This window comes from Camelus dromedarius, chromosome 11, assembly GCF_036321535.1.
Source record: "Camelus dromedarius isolate mCamDro1 chromosome 11, mCamDro1.pat, whole genome shotgun sequence".
Classification (NCBI taxonomy): Eukaryota; Metazoa; Chordata; class Mammalia; order Artiodactyla; family Camelidae; genus Camelus; species Camelus dromedarius.
This window is the reverse complement of record NC_087446.1, coordinates 1,481,428-1,497,114: the sequence shown is the minus strand read 5'-3', so window position 1 is coordinate 1,497,114 and position 15,687 is coordinate 1,481,428. Positions and strand designations below refer to the sequence as shown.

The window sequence follows — 15,687 nt, the reverse complement described above, 5'->3', positions numbered from 1 at the left end:
AATGGAGCCACGCCCCGATGCCTCCTGAAGCCCTCCCGCCCATCTGGTCGTCAGCGCGTGTGGCGGGAGCAGCAGGCACCGGGCACGTCTCTCCACTGCGCGTGCCTTAGGTGCGTCTGGCCTGGTGCAGTCACGGCCACCTGGCTTCAGGTCTTCGTAGGATTGGGCGCGTGATGGGCTGCAGTGGCGAGAAGACCAGCAGGCGAGGTGGCTGCCCGCCTGGGGGCCCCCCCTTCACACTGTGCAGCCTGGGCCCCTGTGGCCTGGCCGGGAGGAGAGGCCGGGGTGGGGGTGCCCTGCCCTGGAAGGGGCAGGGGTAGCGGGAAGAGACGTGGGGCGGGAGAAAGTCGGAGGAGGGGGCACACCAATCGGCCATCCTCAAAACTCTGACCTCTCAGCGGGGTCAGCCCCCATGGCGAGCCGCCTTTGGGGTCCCATGAAGATCGAGGGTCTCTGCACATCACCCCGACCTTCCCGGCCAGCCTGGGGCAGGCAGGGCCTCACACCCCGCCGGGAGCTGAGAGGAAGGATGCAGACTTGCTCCCCCTGAGCCTGCCGGCCCGTTCCATCTACAAGGGAATAAAAAAGCATCGCAGCCAAAATAGAAACGCAGGCCCGTGAGCGAACGAGCCCCGTCTGTGGGAGGCAGCACTTCCTGAAGACTTAGAGGCGGGGTGAACTCTGGAAATAGTCCCCTGCAGGAGACACAGGCTCCAGGAGAGCGTCTGCTTATAGCATCGGAGACACAGAGGCTGTGACTGTGACCTGGGAGCACGGAGCCAGAGCAGAAGGCAGCCTGGGGTGAAATGCAACGTGCGGAGGTTTGCTGGGTGGACTAGAGGCTGAACACAGAGGGGCCCGCCGTCAGGGTGGATGGGGATGTGTACGGAAGCTGCAGACGATGGCAGTGCCCCTGCGGAGGTGGATGCGGTGATGTGGACACATCTCAAACCAAGAGATAACTCATCAGAGATGCAGGAGACGGAGCCAAAGAGAGAGAAGCCATAAGTACGAAGACAGAGGCTCCACATCCAACCTGAGGGAGTGGACACCGCCGGGGAAGCCACCAGGGCGAGGACAGAAGGAATGGCCAGGTGACAGTGGTAAGAGAGGTCTGCCGAGAAGCTTCCCTGAGCGGGGAGCCCCCATCTAGAGCAGAACCAGAGCACCCAGGGCGGGGCTCCCTGCACCACCTGGGAATGGAGAGAAGGAAGGAAATCTGCGTAATCGCCCAGGCTGTACTGGGGAAGAACATAAGGGCAGGAGGACAGACGAGCCGCCTTGAACTCAGGAGACCTGAACAAGCGTGAGAGGGAGGACCGTCTCCAGGGATCTGTCGAGAAAGAGTTCCACTTGTGAACGCAGTCCTGTTTCTGGTTGTTGTGCTGGACAGAGGAAGTAAACAGGACAGCTTTCAATTTGCGAGGATGTGGAAAGTATACCACCCACGTACCTTTCCGGAAAAGTCAATGACGGAAGTCTGGAGCCAATCAAAGAAATAGCAATGAGTGGCTGGTGACTGGAAAGGTCATAGGCCACGGGTAAGAAGATCAGTGGTGACTGTTGATGCCAACTAACTACATGGAGCTTGGATAGGAATTATGCCTGTGGCCGTGGTGACACCATTGACAGAATTGGCAACAGTACATTTAACCTTCTCTGTACATTGTGGAGAACATTTTTGTGAAGTAATGAACTGGTTTGTAACCTCGGGTTAAATTGACAACGCCGGCGGGGACTGTGGGGAGCTGCAGGCAGAGAAGAGTCAGCATCTCTTCCTGCAAAGAGGGGACTTACATCATTATGGAAATGGCTTAATCACTAAAAGTGCACTTAATTGACATAAAAGCCGCCACTAATAGAAACAAGACATGATTTCTTCTAAACTACAGTGGAAGAAAAAGCATGGAAAACTGTATAAAGAAATAAATCATGGAAGAAAGAGAACCAAAAATCAGTGTGGAACATACTGTTCATGACAGAAATTCAGCACCAATGGTGACAATAAATGTAAATGGGTTAGTTTCTTCTGCTAAAAGGCAAAGACTATCAAACCAGGTTTTTTAAATAGCCAAATACACGTTGCCTTCTAAGGGCACTCGTACAAGCAAACAGAGAGTTTAAAAGCAAATAATGAACAAAGAGGTACCAGGCAAATGAAATGGAAAGGAAATCGTAGGTAAAATGATGAAATTGGAGCAACCCGCGGGCGTGTGTTAGCACACCTTAGACGTGCATATGATTAGTGACACACGTCAATCCACTACAGTTCAGGTATCACAGAAACCTTCACGTCCTGATCAGCGTGAGTTTATAGGAAGCAAACCCAATTACAAGCAAACGAACTGACCATAAACACAATTTTTAGTTGGAATTCAAACAACTCTTAGATCCGTGTTAAGAGCGAGTAAACGCCACCGACAACAGTGCTAACCAGAGCCAGGGCAAAGAGGTTTTGAATAATAAAATCACCACGGCTGAGTCTGCAGCCGCATTCTCAACAGGCTTTTTCTGATTTCCTGCCATTTGTGAAACCTCCATGAAGGTGTCCGTGATCCAAGTTACTAATTAAACCTCAAGAAGAGGAAGGAGTTTGCCAACCTTCTTTTCCAATCACAACGCAGTATGTTTAAAACCATACCCAAAATAATAATCATAACGCTGGCAACCGGAACCTCCCTGTAATTCATTAGTTGAGGGATGGAGTGAAATCTGCAGCCACGCCCACAGGTCACACGCGGGCTGCGAGGTCAGCCTTCCTGGTTCCGTTCCTGGGCAGAGAAGCTGTAATCAGCTTACCTCAGGGACCTGACTTCGCCCCCGTGGCTCAGTTTCTGCATCTGTAAAATGGGCAGGATGCTCTTCCCCAACTCCCGGGGCTGCTGTAAGGACGGGAGGAGTTAGAACCTTGACACCGTTCCTCGGGGCCAGCGCTTACTGGACCATGACGTGTGTGTATTTGAGTTACTGTTAAGCCTCATTTCGAACGTGCTGAGGATAACACGGGGCACCAGCAGGTCTGGGGACGGATGGGCTCAATCTGTGTACCTGTGTCTTCAGTCACTTAATTTTTAACTCAGGAAGAATGAAAACGAAGAACCCAAGCTCTGGGAAAAGCCATCCTCAAAAAGAGAGGAGAAAACTGTAAAGATGAAAAAGAAAAGTTAATCACTGTTTCTTAAAGCATGGAATTGATTGTTGCATCTCTGGCAACACGAGAAAAATGTGTTTTTACCTCTGTCATGTGTAAATTTTTTTTTTTAAGTTAGGAAGTCAGCCTGGAGGGAGGAAGGGAGGTCAGCATGCACTGCGGCCTCACGTGACTCGAGTTTGTCCTGCACAGCCGGTCTGCCGAGCGCTCTGTGTGGAAACTGGATTGCGTGTGTGATTTTCTGGGGGGAAATCACCAAGCATAACTAAAGGAGTGGGAACTGCTAAGATTCTCCAGTGAAAGTTCCAGACCGAGCGGTTTTAACTGGCGTACTCTTGATAATGCTCGGAGCGCAGGGATCTCCTCCCCTCAAACTGGAAAATGTGGAAATGACCACTATCCTTGTAGGAACTAGTGAAATCTTGAAGCCGGAAAGGTCCCGAGAGTAAGAAAAGCACACAAGAAAGCCGCTTCGTTCAACAAAGGCTTCTGAGTCTGGGACATGGGCTGGGGCTGCGCCTGGCCCTCAGGGAGCAGGCATTGTTCTGGGGGTGTAGGTACCTCTCTGGGACCCCTGCCTCCTGGAACGTGCCTTCTCTGGTGGCGGTGATGACTGGGACACACGTCTTCCCGACCTGCGTGAAGTAGCCACCGGCTGACTTCTGCAGTCCTTTCAAAAAAGGCCAGCACACAGTAGGTTTACGTAAGAGATGTAAATACATTTTAATATTTCAGAATCGGGCGGAATGGCAAACCACATCAGGAAAAAAATAAAATATGTGTTCTAATTCAGAAGACGCTGAAAAAGGCACCAGGCAGACACTGGGTTTATTTCTCAGAAGACATCAGAGGAGTGACCGCCCAGACCTCCAGGCCAGCCTGCAGGAAAAGGCGGGCCTCCCTGCAGCCTGGCGTCCCCCCGAAACCAAAGCCACCTTGCACTGAGGCGGCCCTGCCCCACCTGTACCAGGGCCGAGGCCCGGGCCAGCTGTCATGAGGCTGGCCTGCAGTCACCTGGGGACTGGGGACTTCTTAGCGAAGCTCCGGCAGATGCACTCCCAGAAGTGTTTGATGGGAGAAACGCGGTCAGTGGTGCTTACAGACAAGGAACAAAACTCTGGAGAGTCACCTGAAATGCCTTGGAAACTAATTAGGAAGTTTATTAAATTGGACCCATTATGGACGTGGAAGGTTCTCCACTTGTATTCGGCCGTAAGCTTTCATAGACACAGACGAGCCGTGGTCCAGATCAGAGGTCGGCAAACTGCCACCTGCTGGCCAGGCCCGGCCCCCGGCCTACTTTTGTAAACAGCAGGTGCTTGGAAAACCGGCTTCATGTTTGGCAGACATGCAAGTTGGATCCCGAACCTCGCACCACATCCCAGGTTAAATCCCCAGGGATTACAGTTGTGACCTATGACACCTGAAATTCTGAGACGGCGGGGGCCCAGTCCAGGTGAACATTTGTGCTCGGGGAGGGAGGGCGCTGCACAGCGGTGCTCAGTAGTGACCGGTGATGGCAAGTGATGGTCGCGGACACTCAGTGATGCCATTCTGGCCACGCACACAGATCCACCTGTCCAGGCTGACAGCCACCGGGGCCCGCATTTTACAGATGAGGACACCGAGGCCTTCTGCAGGGCCCCCTCTCAGGGCGCAGCCCTGACTTACCTTGACATCCCAAACTTCGGAAAGTCAAGCTCCCCTCCCAGAGAACAGAGGCAGAGCACAAGGTGGGCATCGGGGGACCCACCCAGCAGGAGCTGGTTCCTAACCCCCGGGTGGGGGTAGCACGCAGACACGGGCGCACGGCCCAGAGGTGGAGAATTCCTAAAACCGAAAGCGGGGATGGCCTCGAGGATGCCGGTCAGCACGGGGACGGCCTCGAGGGTGCCGGTCAGCGCGGAGACTTGCCCGTCTTTCCCGAAAGCGCTCAGACGACATCACGGAGAGAATCAGAAATGCGCGTTTTAGCCCCTTTGGAAAAGTCTGGCAGTGGCTCAAAATGTCAGACACAGAGCTGTGACCCTGCACTCCTCTTCCGACGCTGCTGCAAACAGACAGATGTGGAAGGACATTCGAGCCGGAAAGGGTTTGACTGATGGGCTGGCGGCTGGCAGGGTCACTGCGCCCTCCGCTGAGTCCAGTGCGGAGGTGACCTCCCCACCCCTTGAAAGCAGACACAGGAAATGGATCAGCGAGGGTGGACCCGAGCTTCCCAGGCACGCGGGGCCGCCCTCACCGCTGCGCGGGGCCAGGGGTCAGCGGGGGCCCCTCTGCTGCCACCTCCGAGGCTGCATCCTCCACCTGCCCACCCTGCCGTCACCAGGCCGCCTTGCTGGCGTCGCCGTTGAGCTTGGGCCGACAGGGCAGCTGTGAGCCGCAGTCGGCCGGGGCCGTCGTCCTCTGATGCCAGCGGGGCTCTCGTTGCTGGCGCGGGACTGGATTAGGCAAGTGACGGGTGGGACTTCAAAGGCCGACTCGGCCTCCGGACAGAGAGGGCAGGGTTCTGAGGCTGGTGCGCACTTGTCAACCCTCCCTTAAGAAAAGCCGTGGGAAGCTGGCGGTCCCCAGGCAGTTGAGTGTGTGTGGCTGTCCAGGCAGCCTGCTGCAGAGCTGGGGTGACCTGGGTGACGCCTGGCCGTCCTGGGACACCGGCACAGCGTACCAGCAGCATCGAGGCAGTGGGGGCGGCATCCTGTCTCCCTGGAGGGCATGGGTGGGGCTGAGCTGGGCCAAGTACATTCAGTGAGGGGAACAGGGCCAGCCTCAGCCTGGGGGCCTCGTCCTGCGGGGCACCTCCCGGCAGGAGCCGGGCGGCACCTGGACAGGATGCTGCAGGGGTCCCGGGCCTCCCTCAGGTGGAGTGGCGCTCTCAGCGGCTTCCCTAACCCAGGACCCAGTGAGACTGAGGCCAGGTGCCCACCTCCTGCAGGGTGGGCTGAGCCAGGGGTCCCTGCACGAGGCCTGGGGCCGGGCCCTGGGCCGGGGAGCGTTATTTTTCGGTGCTGGGTATGCACTTCTGGACTGGGAACCGTCTTACCGCTCAGCGGGTTAGAAGCCCAGTGTGGCGCGGCCGGCCTCTCTCCCTGGGTCTCCTGAAGGGAATCCAGGTGTGGGCCGGGCTGCACTCGCCTGGGGCTCCGGGAAGCATCCTGTCCCAGGCTCCCTCCCAGGCGGCAGAATTCGGGTCCTGGGTGCTGTAGGACTGAGGCCTGTTTCCTCGCGCTGTCGCTGGGGGCCTGGCTGCCCCGGAGGTCGGCACGCTCCTCCAGGCGGCGCCCTGACCTGGGTGGCGGCAGGATCAGGGGCTGTGCGTCTGTCCCTGGTGTCCCCTGGTGGCTGTGGTTCCACTGACAGAGTCTCCCCCCAACACTCTTGTGTGGGCGCCACCTCTGTCCTGCCTTCACTTTTAGAAAATGGAGTAGGAACTAAGGCACTTGTGGGACCTGTGAACGCAGGTCCTCCGGATCGTCCGCCTCTGCATCCTCCACCTCGTCCTGCTCGCCACAGTCCTGGGGCGTGCGGTTTACTTCCAGCAGCCTCCTGGCTTCCCTGTGCGGTGCGGGCCGCGCGCTGCTCCCCCGGATGGTTGGCCGACAGCCGCGTGCAGGGCCCTGGGCCACGGTGCCGGGTGCTTCCCTGAGAGAAGGGGGCCTGGGCTGCGGCGGGACTTCGTGAACAGACATCCTTGGCAAACCTCCACCCCCAGGGAACCCCATGACGGGTGCCATCACTTTCTCTGGGACTAAGGGACCAGTTTCCGTTTATTTACTCCGGGGCTCATAGACCCAGAGAAGCCAAGACAGAGCATTCTTGGGCCTTGATTCTCGGATGTGCAGGCGTCCTGCGGGAGAAGGTGAGGGGGTCCTGGTGAGCTTGTCGGGGGCAGCCGTGCTCTGCTCACACCCTCTCCTCCCGTGGAAGGGGGAGCCGTGCACCTGTGTGGTCCCAATTCAGACGCCCCTTTAGAGGATGTGGAGACGGAGGGTCTCAGCCACATTCTTCCCAAGACCCCAGACCTCACCGGTGACAGACCCCAGGCCGAGCTCTGTCGGGGAGGGGTGATGGTGAGGCAGGGAGGGCGCACTGGGGTGGCTGCAAGGAGGTGACTGCTGCCAGGGTCCTGCACCGCAAGCTCTCTGAGCCCTGGGTCAGCACAGCCACGCAAAGGCCCCCCAGGGCCAGGCGAGGAGTTGTCCAGAATACACACACATGCGCACACACACACATGCGCACACACCCCTGCACGTACACACACTCCCGTCAACGTTCCTTTTCAAATGCCTGTGAAGAACGCCGTCGGTTCTGTGGGACGCTTCTGTCACTGGGTGTTTAATCAGCCTCCCACACCTCTGCGGTCTTTGTCGGTCTTTTTTAAGCAGGGGTCTTCCTCGCAGAAAAGCTGGGGGTGAGGCCCTCGGAGCTGGTAGAGGCCCCAAGGAAGTACTGGGCGGTCACTCACCACAGGACCCCCCAGGGAGTGGGTCTGAATCACCGCGTTAACGGCTACTCGCTGATCACCCCTTAGAGTCGAGGGTGGATTTGCCATCAAGGGGACACCATGGTGTGGCCCCTGACCTAGCCCTGCTTGGAATTTACAGCTACCAACTTGCATAAAATAAACTCCAGTCTGGTTCTCTGTAAAAGCTAAGTAGAACAGCACACACCTTCCCCGAAGGGCCCTGGCACTCCCAGCGCGCCTCCTTCCCCAGCTCTCTGCCTCATGGCACAGAAGGGCTGCGTGGTCAGTGCTGGCCCACATTCGCTCAGTGCCCTGGTGACAGCAGTCTGTTGCCTGCTCCCCAGTTCCCTCCCGTCCAGGTGCCACGTCCTCTCAGGCAGCTGAGCGATGGGCATTGTGATGGCTAAGACAGATAAGATGCCTGGAGCAGCCCTGCTGCGTCCGGAGCTGATGTCTGATCTCCAGGCTCCCTGCTTGGGTTTGTAAAGCCTGAGAAGCGCATTAGGGCAGGCCTGGGGAGGGGGGCTGGGGGGTTCCAGCCGCCCCCCCAGGTCTGCCTTCAGCAGCCTGCTCTGGTGCCCTCTCCATCTCCTTCTGCTGGGGACCCCTTCTCAGCGCTCAGTCTCCCGCACACTCAGCCCTCCATCCCCTGCGGTTCAGCTACTCCGCCATCTGCAGCAGCCCCGCGCCCTGGCCAGCAGGTGCAGCGTCAGCATCTGTCCTCCCACCCGCAGGGTCCGCTCTGCAGGGGTGGTCCGAGCAGGGCCCGAACGTGCTGGCTCTTTCCAGTTCACTCGAGCTCCCCGCTCTGCCTGGGTGCCCACCGCACTCCTGCCCTTTGCTGGTCCTTGATCGGCGCAGCAAAGAGCTCATCCTGCAGCCTGGCTCCTCCGGTCCTGGAGCTGAGTGGCTGCAGTGCGTTAAAGCCAAGGAGGAGCCCTGCTCACAGAGGCCCCAGAGAGGAGGGCCTCCGGCCTGTGCTGAGCCTGGAGAGGCCGACGCGGCACCGGAGCCCTCGCCGGGGGTGCGGTGGGAGGACAGGAGAAGTGGGGACCCTGAGGCCACCCTGGCTTCTCCCCGCTGGCTGTGTAGCCTCTGGGGGCTCCTGACTTGGGTCCTCGCTGTGTTTGGGGGAAGATGACGGACAGAGTTGCCCACCTGCTCTGCCTGGAGCGGGGCCGGCTGGCTGTTCCACCTGCTTCATAAGCACAAGAAGACGCGAGGCAGCTGAGAGCCTTCGGATCACTTACCTGAGGACCCGCTCTTCCACGAGCAGTGGCTGTGGCTGAAGGGCGTCCCCAGGGTCACAGGTGGAAGCCCTGACCCACAGCAGGACTGCATCTGGAGGCACGGAGGTGCCTGAGGTTAAATGAGGTCCCGGGGTGAGTCTGACCCCACAGGAGCGTGGTCCTGCTATGAAGCGGACGAGGCAGAGGACGGGCCACGTGTGGACATGCGAGACGGCGTCCACAAGGGTGGGCAGTACCCAGAGGACCAGCCCGGCCATACCTGGATCCCGGGTTCCAGCCTCTTCCTGACGTGACCTGGAGCTGTGTCTTGGTCTCGGTGTGGGTGTGGGAGCCCTGTTCCTTCACTGATGTGGCTCTGGGGCAGCGAAGCCCCGGGCGGGGATGGCTGATGGCCCTGGCGTCCTGCAGGAGCCCCGCCTGCTGCTCTTAGCACCGGAGGTGCCTGTGCCTTCCCCCTCTGTGAATTCAGGCATGTCCGTCCACGGAAAGCTTAGCTTCTGGCCGCTCAGCCCGGGGCCCCAGGGAACGCATCCTTGACCTTGTCCAAGGGGGAGGCTCAGCTGGGCACATGAGGCCCCCAGGACCGGGGCCAATGCCTGGACACAGGTGCAGGCAGCTCTCGGATGGAGCCACATTCCTCCTGCTGCCCCCGACTGTGGGGTCCCCTGATGGACAGGCCGTCCCCGCACACCCGCGTAGGACGCGAAGGCGGAGATGACTGGTCACAGCCCTGCCACCCAGTGAAGGGAGCCCCCCACCCCAGTGCGATAGACTGTAATGGAGAATCCCACAGATTACAGGAAGGGAGGCGGCCCCAGATCCAGCTGCACATGGACAGAGCGGAGGCAGAGAGGGGCCGGGCCAGGGCGGGAGGGCCCCAGGCCTGCTTCTGTTCTGCCTGGGGGTGGAGGTGCGGGCTGGGGACGGGAGACCATCTCTGCTTCTGCCACACCGGGCGGGAGGCTCTCTGACCCCAGAAGAGGACAGTCGTGTGGGGCAAGGGGCCAGCTCTTCACCCTGATCTGGATGCTCTGCCAGGTTTTGCAGCAGAACCCAGCGCCCAGCCCGTGCTGTGTCACGGGGCACAGGCCATGTCACGCCCGGGCTCTGCGCCCCGCGTCCCCGCCCTTCTGGGCCTGGCCTGAGTAGGTGGAGACAGAGCGACAGCTGAGCCCCACCCGGCCCCCACCCCACCACCTGCCCCTGGGGCTTCTCTCAGGAGCCCCCATCACCCCGAGCGGGCCCCACGTCTGTCCTCACTTCCTCGGTGGGTGCCCGCCAACCTGGAGCCTCAGGCAGCCTTGGGGCTGGGGGCCGAGACACTGACGCTCCCCGGACCCCTTCAGCTTTGGTCCAGCGCTGCCATCAGCCTGCTGGGTGGTCCTGGGCCTAAAACACCTAAACACCAGTGAAGCGGCCCCCACTGATGGGTCCAGGGCACTGCCGCATACAGCTGGGGACGAGAGGGCAGGATGCAGGGAGGCCTCGGGGGGCCCGAGGGTCTCAAAGCTGCTCCCTGGAGCCCTGTGCCTGCCACCGGGTTCCAGGGCCACGGGCTTGGGGGAGAGGAGGCTGAGTGAGTCCTGACCAGCGGGCAGCTTCTCTTCCTGGCTCCTGGCCGGCATCGGGAGCTGCAGGGGTGAATGCGGCGCACTGGCCCTGGCAGGGCTGGGGGAGACGTGCAGACCAGGCGCCCCAGGGAGAAGCATCGTCTGTCCCAGGTGGAGACCAGTTCCAGCCGGTGTCCAGACTGCCCCTGAGCTGGTCACTGGGTGAAGACAAGGGCCCTCTCCCGGCCCCCGCCAGCTGATTCCAGGACAGGATGAGTGGGCAGGGCAGGTCACAGGTGGTGCCCCGGGTGGAGCTGTCTGCAGAGGGATGGGGTGGGGAGCTCCAGGTGAGCAAGGACAGCGGGCGCACAGCCTGGCGCTGCCGAGGAATTGAGAGCACCCAAGAGGCCGCGGTGCGGCCAGCATGGCAGGGACGGGGACCTGCGACATGGGCGGGGTTGGATGGGAGTCTGCTGGGAGCCCCAGGGAGGAGGCACGGCTCAGGTAGGATGGGGTGGATCCGGGGCCCAACAGGAGCCTCTGTAAGGAGAGGTGGGGGGGGGGGTCAGAAGTTGAGCTGGGATTTCTGGGGCCACCCAGCCTCTAAGAACAGGCCCCCAGCCCATCTGGAGAGGCCCCTCCTGGGCCCCTCACACCCGCTTGGTCCAGTGTCCTCCGTCCGCACCCCTAGAGCTGAGCCCTGCAGGGAGACAGGGCAGGAAAAGGCAGCCCCAAGCCCTACCGAGCCGGGTCCTGCAAGGCAGTGGCCACCAGGAGACTGTCTATGGGATGCCAGGCCCTGGGCTCCCTGCCTGGGACTGGGGCCACCCTAGAGGACAAGGGGACCAGTGCCCAGTGGAGACATAGGGTGGGAGGTTTCTAGAGCCAGGGCCCCACCGCTGTGGCTGCAGCACTCCGTGGAAGCTGTAGGCTGTTCTGTCTCCATCATTTTAACGGTGATATTCCCGCCGCCCCAGAGCTGAGACTGGGAACTGGCAGGTCGCTGCACGGCCGTGAGCTGCGTGTCCTGTCGCGTTTCCTGGGACTCTGGGACTGTGAGGGCCTCGTCAGCCAGCACGTGCACACCACCCCAGCCCTGCAGCCTCCCAGGGGCCCTGTGGGCATGAGGCACACACGTTCCCATCACTCTGTCGGTACAGCTATGCCGCACCCGCTGTGTGCAAGGCCTGGTTGGGGAAACAGGTGGATGTAACGCACGGGGCGGAGGACACACAGCCCAGACCGGCAGCCGACAGTGCTCCGCCGTGCTCTCCGCCATGGCCAAGGGCCGGTGGGGCGCCCAGGGCACGGAGGAAGGAGGAGTCCCTGGGGCTTCTCTCTGTGGCAAGTGTAGATTTTTCCTCCAGCCTTCAGGTCAGAAATCAAGTTTTATGTCCCCACGAAGGTCAGCTGGCATCTCTTAAGCACACTGTCCGGGCGAGGCCAGCCTCCCAGACATTTGCTGGGTTCTGCCATCCCCTACCGGGGCCCTCCAGGTCCACAGAGGCTGACGGCCCTCCTCTCTTTGCTCCACAGGTCTCCTGACAAACGCAGCCCCAGAGGGGCCCCGGGAGTGGCCTTGGCTCCCTGGCAAGTCCACACCTTGGCCACGGTTCCCGTCCGTCGAGGACGACACCATTCTCCGTCATCCGCCCACCCTCCGTTTCTCTGTGGCCCGTCAAGGGCACCTGCTTCCTGGGCCTCCTGAGCTGAGTCTGTCCATCCGGCTGCCCAGAGGAGTGAGGCCTGGGACACTGGGACACACAGCGGGGCTGCACCGGGCATCCGTCCGTGGGAGCCTGGCCTGGCCCGCCCTCCCTACCGAGGAAGAGGAGGAGGAGGAGGCTGCAGTCCAGCTGGCCCGAAGGAGGACAGCACCGGCCCGGGGGAGGACGGACTCTCGGGCGCAGAAGTGGCCTCTCCTGGTGCCCCAGACTGTCCGAATCGCTTTTATTTTCTTACCCTTTCAGTATATTCAATAGACCAAAGATCAAAATCTATTTTAACGCGGACTCTCCCTCACCATCAGAGTCCCTGGGTTTGACTGGGCGGCACAGGGCAGAGACATGCTGGTGGCCCCGGCAGGGCGGAGGGGGCGGCCCCGCCAGAGGCCTCCGCCCCAAGGACACTGCGGTGCCACCTGAGGGGCCGGGTCGGCCGGAGGACCCCGCGGCTGCTCTGCGGGACACGGCGGGCGATGTCCCCACGCAGCAGACCCGGCGGGCGCGCCTCCCCGGGAACCCAGGCCGCGTGCTCACCCCGCTCCTCTGTACTTAGATGGACTTGATCGTACTAAACTCACTTTCTGTTTTAACCAGTTAAACACGCCTCTCTGCAGCTCCATCTGGTAGTGGGATAATCCAGAATTCGCCAAGAGCATGTTGGGTCTCCCATGACGGCTGTCTCATCAGATCACCATTTAGCTCCAGAAAGCAAATTAAAGAAAACTAAAGTAACCCTTGTTTGAAAGAGATCATTAAATGTATTTTGCAAAGCCTAAAGTTATATATTTAACAGTTTTTATATGTTGTATATTTGTAGAAAGCCCTATTTAACAGTTACTGTGGCAGCCCGGGCGGTCCCGAAGGCTCTGGTGCGGGCGGCGGGGCCCGGAGCCCCGGACACTGGGCTCCCGGGCGCCGGGGAGGGCGGGGCTGGGCGGCTAGCTGCGGCCACATCCACAGTGGCGCCGCACGCCGGCCTGGGCCGGTGGAAGGGCCTGCTGCTTCTCGCTTGGTCTGGGCCGGGCGGTGCCCTACTTGGTGAGTAGGCCTTTGGTCACGGCTCCTCTGACGGATCTGTCTCCCTTTTTCTTGTTCCTCCCACACTCACAGGTCTTGAGGGCGGCCAGTCCCTTCTTCCCAGTCAGATGCCCACTCCTTCCCAGTCTTCACGTCCGAGGGGGAGACGCGGGGGCTGGGCCGGGCCCCCGGCCTCCCCACAGCCTCCTGCGAGGCGGTGTCCCCGAGCCCCCTGAATGAGGGGCCCCCAGGCCAGGTCCCCTTATTTCCCTGAGCTTTAGCTGAGGCATACTACCTAAGGGTCCGATTAACCGGAGCGTCATGCTAGCTCTATGCTACTAAAAACCAGTTTAAAACCAGACTATATAGAAGCTGTCCCCACAACCAATAGACTAAAGACAGGAGAGAAAACCCAGTTATTTAAGACCCGTTCCGATGTCCATGAGTGTTCGCCTTGCCGCCGCCGCCGGGTTAGAGGTGTCTGCATCCTGGAGGGAAGGGGATGGCCAAGGTTCTGTTTGTCATCACAGAGGAGGCTGCCTGCGAGGACACGGTCTCGGCCCCAGGCTCCGCGAGCAGGACGGCCCGGCACGCCTCTGCCCTGCCCTGCCAGCATCCCCACCACCCCCTCCCCGCCTGTTTCTTCGGACAGCCAGTGCAGGCTCTCCCAGGGCAGAGACCGGGAGATTTCCTATGTCACGGCACTTTTTTCTTGTTTTACAGTATTCAGTTTTGTGTTGATTCAGCTAAATTATGGAAATAAAGAAAAAATCCTTTGATAAGCATGGCTTCTGTTCGCCGGCCGCGGTGTCCTGGGAGGGGCTGCGGCTGGCGTGGTGGGCGGGGACAGAGCCTCCTTCCGGGTGGTGGGCCCGCCAGACGACGCTTAATCGAGAGCCCTCTGGGTTTTCCTGCACCCCCGAGTATGCTCCCTGAGGCCCCACCCCCAGCGAGTGGACAGAGCCTGGCCTATAACCCCACGCCATCCCCTCTGAGGCTGTGCGCCCTCTCCAAGCCGGTGGGGAGGCAGACAGCCGCACCTCTTCACGTCTTCCCGGGGTCTGTGAGCCAAGCCCCGCACACTCCCCCAGACACGGGAGCAGAGCCCTACCCAGGGGCTCCCAAAGGAGACCCGAGTCTAAAGAACCCCCTTTCCAGGGAAATCTACCCCAGTCTCCAAAGAGCAGTCCCTGCTGTGTTGAGAGCCCCCCGTCCGTGGCTGTGCGCGGTTGGGGGAGGCCACGCCTGCTGGGCTCCAGCGGCTCTTTACGAAACACTGATCGGCCCTGGGACCTGCGGCTGAGTGGTGGGTTGTGAGCCATCTGAAGTCTGTGCCTGATGTGAGGGGACCTCACTGGCCTTTGGAGCTGTTACAACGGGTGAGAGACCCCCGCCCTCTGGCACAGAGCGGGCTTGTCCTGGGATGGAAGGAAAGGAAAACAACGAAGGCCTAGCTGCTGCCACAGGGCCCCCAGGTGGGCCCTCCCGCTCTGGGTGGGGGCCCGGGTGCCCATGTCAGAAAGGGCTTTCCCCCAGGGCAGGGGGCACCTGGGGGAAGTGGCTTAGAGGCTTTGCAAACAGGCCAGGGCAGTGTGGCCGGGAAGGAGAGGGGGCCCCACGGCCCCCTCCTCTGTCCACACAGAACAGTGAGGAGCGGGGAGGAGCAGGGGTGTGAGTGTGCCGGAGGGAACACTGCCACCCGACAGCCACCTGCCCAGTCGCTATTCTAGAGTCTTCTGGGAGTAACAGAGGGAAAAACAAAATCGTGACACTAGAGAAAAGATAAAGAGCTTCAGGACAACCAGATCTCATAAAAATGGACAATCACCTTCAACCAGAGCCGGGGGTGCACCTGTCAGGGTGGGCTGGGTGATGCTGCAGTAACAAACAGCCCACCTCTGCGAAGCCGACCTTCCCATCCTCAGGGCTCTCCCCTTGAGCCCCCAGCCCGGTGTGCCTGGCGGAGCCGTCTCCAGAGAGGCTCCCTCCCTCTCCGTGATCGGGGACCCTGGAGCACCAGTACCGCTGCAAAGGCTTCTGCGTGGAGGTGACGCCCGCCCCGCCCTCTCTGCTCCGGCCACGCCCGCACGTCTCAGTCTCGGGAGAGAAGTGACAGTGCCGCTTCTGTTGTTTGTTGATTTGAGCTGCTGGCCTGGGTGTCCTTACCCACCAAACGGCACAGGCATCGTTGCCGCCCACCTCCAGCCCTCAGTGCCCCAGAGCGTGGAGGCGTGAGTTCCCCTCCCCACGCTGGGGGACGACACGCATGGTCTACACGGCGCCCACCTCCGCGGTGAGCTGAGGCTGAGACAGGCATGGGAGCTGCCCCAGGAGGGAGAGGATCGGACAGTCCTCCTGGGCTGCCCGCTGGCCCCTCCTGCGGCCCCAGGCCAGCCTTGCTCTCTGGCAGACTGAGGCCCAGTGTCCTCGGGGCACAGCCCGGGCCTGGGGGAAGCCACCCGGCCTTGCAATGGGAGGGCGGGAATTTGGAGTCAGCCCGGTTTCAGCTGCTGGTGTAGGTGAGACGCAC

General features: G+C 60.7%; 1 protein-coding gene across 3 annotated transcripts in view; it reads left to right on the top strand.

Annotated features, from left to right (window-relative positions):
* TAFA5 (TAFA chemokine like family member 5) overlaps positions 1-12,917 on the top strand; it is a 167,766-nt gene extending 154,849 nt beyond the window's left edge. For all 3 annotated transcript variants that reach the window (XM_064491352.1, XM_064491354.1, XM_064491353.1), the window contains one exon: positions 11,953-12,917. In XM_064491352.1, the coding sequence (XP_064347422.1) occupies positions 11,953-11,961 (9 nt within the window). In that variant the 3' untranslated portion in view covers positions 11,962-12,917. The remainder of the gene's footprint in view (positions 1-11,952) is intronic.
* The last annotated feature ends 2,770 nt before the right edge of the window (positions 12,918-15,687 follow it).